Genomic DNA, 12,321 nt, shown 5'->3' on the forward strand with positions numbered 1-12,321 from the left:
TCCAACCTTAATGATTCTATGATTCCAATTAATGTATCAATACGTTGTACATTTGGCTGTCCTACGACCTAGACAAATGAAATAAATTTCTGCTTATTCACATGCCACAACACATTTTTATTCTCAAGAATCGTACCAATTTTGTATCTGATACTCTGTTTCTATACTTGTTGTATCTCAGTTTCAAATCCTCATATGCCATGAACTGAAGTGCTCCGTGTGAAGTTCCAAACAGACCAGGCACAAATCCCTAAAAAAAGGAATAAAACAAGGTTAAACAGCAATGCACAAAAACTATACAACTCAACAGAGCTCAGCTGACACAAATACATATGTCCTCCGTTACTTTACAAATTGTGACGGCACAACTGTCACTGTGCAGTCTGATTCAAAGCCGATTCTGGGTTCGTATTCTTAATGGCAAGCATCACACAAAAGTGTAAAAATTGTTACATTTCTCCAAATGACATACAGGCTAAAGGCACCTAATGAGTGAGCAAGATAAAACAAGTGGCCTAGGGACTCCACCTCATAGAACACAAGCACAGGTCTTAAAAAGCTGGTAACATGGATCAGGATTGTAAGAATACAAATCAAGCTGCAGTCTTGCAAATGTGCTGCTCAGTGCCTGCCCCCTTCCAGGGACTGGCACTAAGCCCTGTAGTTCCCACCCGAGACTGGTAAGGCAATGACAGAAGCTGGCGTCTCAGTGAGGAGGGCCATCAGGAGTAGAAGTACAAAAAAATTCTTGTGATCAAGTCCTGGAGATAGGCATGTAAGTGTGTGCATGTGTGAGTGTGTATATAAATGTGTATCTATGAGATATATACATTTCTATACAAAAAATGTGTATATATGTAGAATCATAGAATCATTTAGGTTGGAAAGGACCCTTAAGATCGTCGAGTCCAACCACAAACCTAACACTGCCGAGTCCACCACAAAACCATGTCCCTAAGCACAACATCTACATGTCTTTTAAATACCTCCAGGGATGGTGACTCAACCACTTCCCTGGGCAGCCTCTTCCAATGCTTAATAACCCTTTTGGTGAAGCAATTTTTCCTAATATCCAATCTAAACCTCCCTTGGCGCAACTTGAGGCCATTTCCTCTTGTCCTATCGCTTGTTACTTGGGAGAAGAGACCAGCACCCACCTCGCTACAACCTCCTTTCAGGTAGTTGTAGAGCGCGATGAGGTCTCCCCTCAGCCTCCTCTTCTCCAGGCTAAACAGCCCCAGTTCCCTCAGCCGCTCCTCATAAGACTTGTGCTCTAGACCCTTCACCAGCTTCGTTGCCCTTCTCTGGACACGCTCCAGCATCTCAATGTGTTTCACACACGCACACTTGCACAGTGGAAAGTTGAAGGGCACAGATGGAAAGCTAACTCATACAAGGACTTACAGGTGATTTACATTAAAGAAATAAATCTAAGATTCAGATCAGTTTGAGTGCATTCCTCATCCTGCTCAGAGCACACCCCAAGGTATTGCAGCAGAGGTGACCAAAGGTGTAACAAAACAGTCTGGGAAATGTTCCCCACTTGTAAGAGGCAGTAATGGACAGTGAGAGTATAATATGAAAATATACAGAAACCTTTTCTTTCAAAAAGTTGAAATGAAGGGGGAAAACAGGTATTTTCTGAAGTGTCACTACAAGAAAGAGAAGGCAGGCGTTCCTTCAGGAGCAGGACTAGCTCAGTTGAAAATGAGCTGACAGCTGCATGGGTTCTGAGAAGCACTAATTCTCTTTTTGAAGAGTTGGTCACTTACACTGGAAAAATACAAATAAATGGGGAATTAATCGCCTTGGCCAGAAATTACTTAAGGGAGCCAAAAGCTTGCTGAAAACTGTTGCAAAGGGACAATTATAATGGAGTAAGTGATCAAAATGTGGGTAAAAGGACTCAAAGAATCAAAATTTTCCCCAAAATACTGCTATCAAACAGTTCCCATGATTCATTCAGATAAGACAGAGGAATTAAAAGATATGCCCAGACACAAAACTCTGTATTAGACTAAATCTGAAGCCCAGAATGTTGAATAAAGATTTATCAATATATTACTAAGAGCCTGGAGAAGGAGAAGAAAAAGAGAAGGGATCCTGGTGGTGGAATCCAGGAGTCTATGGGAATAGTGTAACAGGACAAAATGATATATTACTTCATATACTCCTAACTTGCAGAAAAAAAAAACCCCTAAAACAACAGCAGGCATAAAAATTGCACAGAGCTTCTACTACTTCAGAGATTAGCTCTCTGCATGCTATAGATTTGTTAAGTTTACAATATTATAGCCATTCAGGAAGTGATTTTTAAGATCTCTTTGACAAATGAGGATGAATTTCTCCTCACAGTAGAAAATAATGGTCATGAACTAATCATCAATGACCATGAACTGTCAAAATGCATTAAGGGCTAGCGAGAGTCTCAGAAAAAATACTTCCCCAAACGAGTACAAGTGGAATTAAACCAAACATCTGTATTTCGTCAACTGTGAGCATAATCATAGAATTTTGTGAAGTTTGAAGCCAAAGGGCCACAACAGAGGGAAAAGGACAACTTTGGTTTTCCTTTCCAGGATCAGAGAAGAAAATTAACCAGTGATATAAAAACAGAAGAGGAGGAACAGAGAAAAACAAAATCATTGAAATATCAAAGAAAAAATTATCCGGGTCAGCAGAACAAGGAACATTATGAAATTTATGTATAGTGACAGCAGGGAAAATCTTCACAAACATTTGCCCACGATTAGACAGTAAAACCGTTAAAAGACAGAGGAAGTAATTGCTCTCTACTTGGAAAAAATTAGAATGATGTGTTTATATCATAGGAGAATGAGGTAATATTTTCCCCACCAACAAAAGAAGAATGTTAAACAACATTTAAGAGTGCTAAACTCTTAAATTTAAGCCAGCAGATTTGGATAACTTGCACCCAAGAGTCCTAAATCATCTACTGATGATACTTGCTAAATGAGTACCAGCACGCTCCAAGTCTTGTGCTGACGGGGAAAGCTTCCAAAGACTGAAGGTCTTTTAATGTTGGGCCAATATTAAAAAATGCAAAAAGGGAGTGAGGCAACTGTCGGCCAATGCGCCTCAGTAAAAAAAAAAGCTGACCCAAGCTTCTATTGAACATAAAAAACAATATGTTCTTATGGAAAAATGTTTCAAAGCAAAACTGATTTCTTCACAGTAAGGAAATATCTTGGCTGTGCAAGTTTTTGAAAGATATTCCTATTCTATTTTCTTATTCTTGCAATTTTACACAAAAATCTTTCTTGCCACAAAATTTGATAGTTGTTATTTATTTTTCATCTATAATATGACTGTGAATATCAATTTTAAAAACATTTCACTTTATGTACTTCTTGTTATTTTTTACTTTAATATTCAAAACATATCTTTAGAAGATTTTTGCTATGAGGGCTTGACAGGATTAATGGTTGCTCAAAGAAGTCCTGTTTGAATTCTCTTTTGGAGAATTAGAACAATAGACAGAATAGACAGAATTAAATATATAATTAGAAATTTAAATGTTAAAGCATATAATTCTGAACAGTAGACAGTGGGAAAAAAATTGTACTTTAAAGTTGGCTTATACAGCTGTAAGTACTGAAGATCCAGGACAAGAGAAAAATGTCCCATTGGTTAGTGTTTCAAAGGTCGCCCATCACAATGAAAAGGAACACAGGTAAATGTACATAATGGAAAGCCTATGCTTCTCAGTAAAGTAGGGAACAACGTTCATTTGGTGATGTGGTACTCGCATCACTGCCTGAAGTGTTTGAGAGTGCTCACGCCAGAGTAGCCTCTGCTATACGTTTCGAAAGAATGCAGCAGACTCCCCTTGTAATCTGTTTAGTGTTGTCTTCATTTGGGTTCTCAGTGTGCCAAAGACCAGTAGTACCAGAGTGCCCTGCTCTGACAACTTATGCAGAAAGACACTGGAAGTATGCCATTATTTCCCTAGGCATCTTGATTCCTTCATGGTGAAACACAATACCACCTTTTATGTGAAAAGTTACTTACGCTTCTGTCTCTCTGTAGAACCTGGGACTAAAGTTAAAATCAAGATGGCCAAATCTCAGTGGATTTTGCTATATACAAGTACAAAGACACAGAAAGTCACTTAGCTTACAAGCTTCACATTTGCAAGAAGAAGGAAAATAGCATAAGCAAAAGCATAGCAAAAAAATAGACATTAATGGACTGGAAAAAATACTTTATCCTCAGAGTATAGAATCTTGCCTACCAAAGGTGAAATGACAATACAGAAGTGTCCAATATACCTATTTCACTTGGTAACTGGCACACTGCTAGGATATTTTTGTTGTTGTTGTTAGCATACTGCACTATTATTCTCAGTCTTGATGACTCTGTATTTTCTTTTCATCTCCTTACATTTTCTGCACTTCCTGTTTATTTTACTGTTGTCTATTAAGCATTGCTCTATTTCTAATTGCTGCTTCTACATCATCGCTGAAAAGAGAACGAAACTGAAAATACAAATACAGAAGCATGGAGGCCAGGAAGAATGTTAGTTGCATTCTTAATTGATGTTTTAGTAGTCAGTCACTCTAGACTAGACATCTAACTGTTTCCCAAGAGCTCAGAGATATTTTATGTTTTTCTGAAAGTGCCAACTCCTACCATCTTACAATTATTTTACAATGTTTGGTCTCTCTTGCCTTACGCTTGAAAAGAACCATACAGTGCTCTTAACATGGAAATGGTTGCATGACATTCAACTTCATGGCAAAGTAATTTTTAGAGCTCAGATCTCCAACAAATCTATAGGCATGTTCAAATTACGTAACCATAAGCTGTTTTCTTCCTCAGCCTGGTGTGCAGCAGAGCAGCTCTGTCCCCAGTCATCTGGGGGTCAGAGGCCAAAGGGCCAAGCCTAATGGATGGAGGGTGGGGAAGATCACTGACTAGATGATTACTGGGATAATCAGTGAAGAAAAGGCTCCTGTCTTTTCAAAACCAGGCCAAGTTCAAGAACAAGTTATTGAGGAATCCAGCTTCAGATAAACTATAGTTTAATGAACGAACAATACCCAACAGAGCTAATAAAGACAGCTTTGATCCCTGCTAGAAAGATTGATGCACCCTGACATTACTAGCCTTGTACCCCAAAGGACTGAAAGGAATTGATCAGACCAGTAACAGCATCTTGTGCAATAGAGAGCAAGATATGGAATTGCTTGGACAGAAATACATTCTTTAGAAGACTAATCTCAAATTAGTCAAAAAGAAACTACTTCCAGATTTTATTTCCAACTTGTGGTGGTATTCTCTGAGATCCCCTTATTTGCTGTAAGGAACTCTATCTGAAATTAAGATTATGAGGAAAAAGACGACATTTGTGCGCACTACAGCTCCTGCAACTCAGGACAATTAACAAAACTTCAGCTGTCAAATTTCAAATAAAGCAAGAAAGAGAAAAAATGAAAACTCCCCCAAAACCAGAAAATGGAGGAAGGCTAAAGTATGGACAAGTCAAAGAGCCACCTGAAGAGGTGCCTTTTTCCCCAGTATAGACAAGGTTGAGAGAATCCTGACATCAAATGAAAGTTGCTCAGTGTGCACAGTTATGTAGGTCATTCAGGATCTATCTAGGTCACCTTCTTTGCAGATTTAAGCAAGTAATTTGCTCTTTCAAAGGAACTACCTGGTTTAGTTCCCTACTTGCAGATTAACACTACAAAGCAAAGGCAACACATGCTACATGCACAACTAATCTGAAAAGTAACTCAGTGGAAGGACATCTTAAACCCTAACAGATGCAAGAAATTAGAACTTATCTACACAGAACAGAGCAGACATCCAGGCAGGCAAATCAGAAATCCTGACAATTTCAATTTAGGAATAAGTAAGGTGCCTTGCTCCTGTGTCAGAATTTCGCATTCATCGGTATGTGGCATACTAGTCTTTCAGTATAGGAAGGATTATATATTTCACTGCAAATAAAAGAAGTTAATGTTCAGTAATCAGGACAATTCCTAAGAGATAGTGTTCTTGCTCTGTAGCATTACTTGCAGGAGAAAAGCCAGACTGAACTAAAATAGGTTTCTTCACACCTTCCAGGCACTGATGAATGCATCTTGATGTCATGGCCTGAAGGAAGGAGGAGGCAAAAAGTCCAAATCCAGTTGCCATCTGTTTCCCTAAATTAGAGGGAATAAAAAACCCACCCATACGTAGACAACATTTAGAAGTCTGCAAATTTTATGGATCTAGAGATGACAGATTACAGACCTCAATAACTAGAGGGCAAATGAACAGTTGTGAAACCCTCCATTGTGGAAGAAAAAATTAGCAACTACTTTAGACATATGTTATGTTCCACAACATGTCAGAAAGACAGAGATAAGGGATGAAATGGAAGAAACCACTAGCAGCAAGATAGATTACGCTATTGCTGGCCTCCTTATCAAAATTCTAATTATAGGAAGACTCCAGAAAAATAAAAAGCAGCTTGTAGTTTACTCTCATTTCAGCATTATCAACCAATAGAAGATGGCTTAGCCATAAAGCTTACACTCTAGTCTTCAGTGACTTCCTACATTTCGACAGTATAATAGCTTTTCTTCTGATTAAGCCATTTTGCTGCAGTTCTTCAGTGGGAAAGAAGACTCACAGAATAAAAGTAAGTGAGCTAATACAAAAAATGACTTGCATTTTTTTTTGTAGATGAGTATTTACAAGTCTCACCATGCTACTGAGTGGTGCCAGCCAATCCTGGAATTTTTCTTAAATTTTATTACCTTATATAAGCCACGTATGCCCTCTGTCTTGTATATCTTTATAAGAGCATCAAACATTCCTCTGTACTGCCGCTTTGATGGATCAACACCAGCATTATATTGTAGCACAAGTCGTGTCTTCGTTACCCATATTGGGTTTGTAATACAGAGAGTCATGGCTCCTGAGAACAGATGGAAGTTAGACTGATCGTTATGCCAACTCCAAAGCTTGTCCCAGTTTGTTCAGTCCAGTGTAACACAGGCTTCTACAACGACAAAACTACTTATCCTACAAGAGTACTCATACTACTTAAAACAGGCGAAGTTTATGCCCAGCATTGTTCCCTCTCTCTGCCTTCAAAGCTCACAATCAAGTCCAACCTACTCCTGCTGGGGGTACTTCTGTAGAGCATACGGCTTTTTGCATATTCCTAGTACATCCCCTTTTTTGCCTCAACTTTCCACGGTCAGTAGTGTAATCTGTAGTAGACAGGAAACATAAGTAATTTCTTAATGTACTCCTGATTATCTCAGCTATTCTTTGGGTATACAATTGTTCAAAATTTAATGGACACCTCAGTCATAAGAAATTTGCTTAATCGTATTGACAGGTTAATAGAAGCAACCTGTTATAGCTTTACAGGTTATTGAAAATACAGTTGTAAAATAAGCCATTACTATTTTTCACATCAAACAATATGCCTTATATTTCAACATTAAATGAATGCTCCAACATCCTAATAAAAAGTCTTCTCAATTGCCTAGATTAAATGCAACACAGAAGCATGTACAAGAATATATGTTAGAAACAACATATTAAAAGTCTTGCTGATAGAAGTTGTATTTTTACTTCAGATCTTTAGTTTTGAAGAAAACTTGGACCATAAAGATTTTCAAAGGCCAATGACCAATTCACTTATTCTATTAACTTCAACAGGCCTTCTCTTTTCCAGGTCTCATTGTCAAACATTTAACGAGCTAACAAGCTGATAGCAGCAGATTTATATAGTTATATTTTGGGACTCAACATAGTACTAAATATGGAAAATGCTTTTACACAATGAAAACAGTGTCAAAAGGTATTTTGACAACTGCTAGTCTGAGCAAAACTGAAAAGACCACAGTGATCCATCTATTCATCTTAGACATCATTAATTCATTTACAAACAACAAATTATTGCATTTGGACTCGAACACTTATACTTGCCACCTGTAAGAAAAAGCAGCACTGACACACAAAGGCAGGGAGCAACATATGGAAAGGCTAGAAGCAAATATTAATCTTCTTTGCATTTAAACTCACCAGCCTCTGCAGCTGACACTAGGTGTTCGGTTGCACTGAGACTTTCCAGCTTCCCTTCCTTCTTGTAAGCTTTGATGGCATTGTAACTGGAAAATTTAAAATATATTTTGGTAAAAGTGAAAACAAACCTACATCACTAAAAAAAACCCAAAACAACAAAAACACCTCACTCAAGATCATGGAAAACATTAGGTGGTACACAGGCTTTGAAAAGAGGTATCTAAGCAAACTATCTTTGTTTAGTTGATTAATTGATCTCTGAGAAGTTAGCTCTTTTAAGTGAACTATGGTAATAGATATTTAAATTGATAAAGTATTACTGTCAGTATCAATGGGACTGCATCTTGAAACAGCTATCAGATCTCAAGAATTAACTACTAAAAGAAACCGATTAGATAGCCTCCTTTTTATTGAGAGCAACAGTGACAGGTATCTATCTTCTAGCTCAGAAATACAGTGAGCTTTTCTTCTCTTGATCCAGTTTCCAGTCTTTGTGGACTGTCAACAGGAACTGAACCATCAATAGGAACCTATAGCAAAGCTTGAGGACTGAAGTACAACAATAACAGAGTCTAGACAACTGACAAGTGAGGTTTGCATAGGCATACCAACTAACTATTCCCTAAAGTGTTTCAATTAATAGGCATCAGCAGTAAATCAGGTCACAGTTACACAGGTAATAAAGTAGAAAAGATTGAGTATTAAAAACCAGGCTTTTCTCACAAAAACAATGAAAGAACTGACTGTCACTAAAATTATTAAAAATCAGTTAAACATTTAGCTTTAGTAGAACACTTTATCGTGTTCTCTAATTCTTAACACATCAGTTTAGGTTCTTCTTTTTTGTGACATTTTAAACACAGTGTAATTGGTGCTTTTAGAGGATTCTTCAGGAATGGTGTTACCATCTCTCAAGTTCCTCAGTATTCTCACAGCATCAAGGGAATGCACTGTACTTGACAAAGTAACAGGTCTCTGACTCCAATTGCTTAAATTCTAAAACAGCAAACCATAATAAAGCGTAACAGACCTGGACTTACTAAAAGAATCACAAGTTTATAAGCCACTTAGCACATTTTTATATCCCCAAAGAAGATGCAGTGTATATCTGAACATTACATTGCACAGGATATGACACATTTTACAGTTCTACTTACAAGAAAAAGTAAAGTCCCCAGGAAGCCCCTGCTCCCAACATGTTTGGAGTTACCCCTTGATATAAGCCTCGTAGTCCTTCATGCTTCCAGACAGTGGTCATGCAGTGCAGAATCCCATTGTATTTTGGCCTCAGCTCCAATCCATCGCTTACTATGAAAGAAAGAAATTATACTGAAAAACATTTCATAAAGCATGAAGTTCAGCTGTGTAAAAGCCACCACAGAAGTGCACAGGCTCCAAAGCAAACTGCAGATGAACATGAAACCTAACCGATCAGCTGTATTTTAAAAGTATTCTTTCAAAAGCATGAAAGAGTTGGGATTTACAGCTTTGTAAGTCTAAAGTTAAAGAACTTAAAAAAAAAAAAAAGAAAAATAAACAAAAAAAGAGAAAAAGAACTTTTAAGCTGTGCAAGAAGAAAGTTCCCATCAATCTGACAAGGCTAAATAAATGCACTGCTGTGCATTTTTGGTGAGCAGTAGCTTTGAATTGAAGTTTTTTGTCTCTTCGTTTTAGCACCCCAGCAATTTCTCATCATATTTCAAGTGATACCTGTGGGGTCTTTGACAACACATTTCTATAAGGAGTTTAGACAAGCCCCAAATAACAACTCTTAAATTCAATCTTCCTCTTTAAAATGTTCTATAAAAATCTGAATATTTTCAACGGGCCACGTCTTATTGATTCCAAAGCCAGTTTTTACCAGAACACTCAATGGTTATTTCCATCAAAAATTCCTGTGCTCTCCTTCCATTCTCATTGAACACCAAATGCATACACTTCTCCCACCCAATAACCAAATAGCTGGTTGCCCAAATATTCAGAAAATATCACTGTCAAAAAGATAAAAACCATGTAAGTTTTTGTTTGACAGATTTCATTTAGAATACAGACTTTCACACAACTTACAGTCGTAACTATTACTGCTCCCACCGTAACAGCAAGCAAGTTGATTACTGATGACATGTGTGATACAGTGCATGGTGAGATGACAAGAAGTAACAGACACAAGCTGGAACAGAGGGAATTCTGACAAGAACTTTTTCTCCATCAGAGTGGTCAAATACTGGAGCAAATTGCCTGAAGAGGCATCTTTGGAGCTACTCAAAACTCTAGCAGACAAGACTCTGAGCAATCTGATCTAAGGAGACCTTAACTGAGTAGGGGGTAAACTCTTAATATAGACATAAGGCTAGACTGCAACTTTACTGAAAATTAATCTCAAAGTTTTACAGTCAGCATAGTTTTTGTGTCCCCAGTGAGATTAATCCTGGTAATCACGAATTTCAGAGGTTTTCTGTTCAGTGCCACATTTATTATTCATTCTCCTTTGAACTTTGTGTACAGTATTGTACATTGTGACAGACTTCAGGACTAAAGACAAAACGCTTTTTCTGACAAGGCCTCAACACCTTGACAATCACTCAAAACTAGAACACAAATTAAATGCCTCTTTTCTCCCTCCTGAATGAGCACGCTAGACCTTTCCCAAAGACCTTTCTGAATTTTTTTACCATGCTGCCATTAGATTGGGTTTATAAACACATTAAACAATGTGGGAAATCAGAGATATGAATGTAAGTCTGTCTGTCAATGATGCTGCCAAGAATCTTCACAGCATTGATTTCTGATATCGGCTCTTACCTCCTGGTTGAAGACAAAACATAGGAATCGTTATTTTCAACCCAAACAAGCATGTGACCAGAGGTCACCTAATCCAATCCCCTGCTCAAAACAGATCTCATTACATCAGGTTACTCAAGGACGTGTCCAATCGGTTCCTGAACATTTCCCAGACTGAAGAGATTACAGCCTCTCTGGGTAACCTCTTCCAGTATCTGACCACTCTCACAGTAAAAATCCTTCTTCCTAACAAATAACTGGAATTTTCCATGCTCCTGCTTGTGCCTGCTCCCTCTTGCCCTACAGCTATTCACCTCCAAGAGGAATCTGGCTTCACTTCTCTGTGTCCTCAATCACATAGTCACAGACTGCCATAACATTTCCCCTCAGCCTTCTCTTCATGAGACCGAACCGATCCTGTTCCATCAGCCTGTCCTCCTATGTCATGTGCTCCAGCCCCTTCACCAGTCTGGTGGTCTCCACTGGAATCACGCCAGTATGTCAATGTCTTCCTTGTACTGGTGAGCCCCAAACTAGACACAGTACTTCAGATGTAGTCTTACAAGTGCGAAATAGAGAGAATGGAGCACTTCTGCTAGTTATGCTCTTCATAATACAGCCCAGGATGTGCCCACACTAGGATATGCAAGAAAGTGTTTAAATCCAACTTTGCAAAAAGTCTGTTTGGAAATGTAATGCTTTAAATTTTGTAAAACTTTTCTGTGATAGTTCACTACTCTTTTGAGGTCTCAAAACACCCATGTGTCCATTGAAGATAACAATCCAAAGATACAGCAAAATGTTTCAACCACTATAAAAGAGAATACGATAAAAGGGCAACATGTTTCTCATATTAACAGCAAAATCAACAGGGAGAAGCTGATGGGTTTTCCTGTGGAAAAACAAACAAGTTAGAGTTTTCCGCAAAACAATACCACTACTATTAACAACAAAGGTTATTACAAAACTATGGTTACGCTTTGACTGTTGAAAGTCTTTGGCATAAAGGTGAACTTTGAACGTTGGCTTGAGACAATCCGCCTGTTAAAAACAGGCAAGCTTGCTGTGTCCTACGGCACTGGTGGTCATGAAAGCAAGGGGAAGGCCTGGTCAGCTCTCTAATCTGCCTGAAAACAGCCTGAGGCACACAGCACATTTTAGAGTCCCTAGAAACCACAGGAAGATTAAGCTTTGGGATAGGGGGGAAAGGAACCGGAGACTGTCCCTTTCAGCCTCCGGCCTGTTTATTCCAAGCCGTGGGGCTACCCTGCCTGCTGTCATGTAGCCGCACACGTGCTTGGGGAAAAATGCGCACCCTCATTTGGCTGTACTCTCCCTCAAAAAAAGGCCGAGAGGTCACTGGCTTGAAACAGCGAGCTCAGCGAGATGTGTACATTCTCAGCACAAAGCACGGTCTGTCTTCGTAGCCCTCAGCGGCAGGCGCTGCGGGGAGCCGGGCTCGGGGGCTTCCCCTGACGGCACACC

The 12,321-nt window shown here is 38.7% G+C and overlaps 1 protein-coding gene across 1 annotated transcript; it reads right to left on the reverse strand.

Annotated features, from left to right (window-relative positions):
- Positions 1 to 136: 136 nt before the first annotated feature.
- SLC25A32 (solute carrier family 25 (mitochondrial folate carrier), member 32) lies at positions 137 to 11,177 on the reverse strand (the record flags this gene model as incomplete). The annotated part of the gene is made up of 5 exons (XM_009572783.1): positions 137 to 250; positions 6,774 to 6,934; positions 8,056 to 8,141; positions 9,213 to 9,359; positions 11,151 to 11,177. Coding segments are annotated over 5 exons (535 nt in total), but the record flags the coding sequence as incomplete, so codon positions are not given.
- Between the last annotated feature and the right edge of the window lie 1,144 nt (positions 11,178 to 12,321).

Source organism: Fulmarus glacialis, unplaced genomic scaffold (assembly GCF_000690835.1).
Source record: "Fulmarus glacialis isolate BGI_N327 unplaced genomic scaffold, ASM69083v1 scaffold49322, whole genome shotgun sequence".
In the NCBI taxonomy this organism is placed as follows: domain Eukaryota; kingdom Metazoa; phylum Chordata; class Aves; order Procellariiformes; family Procellariidae; genus Fulmarus; species Fulmarus glacialis.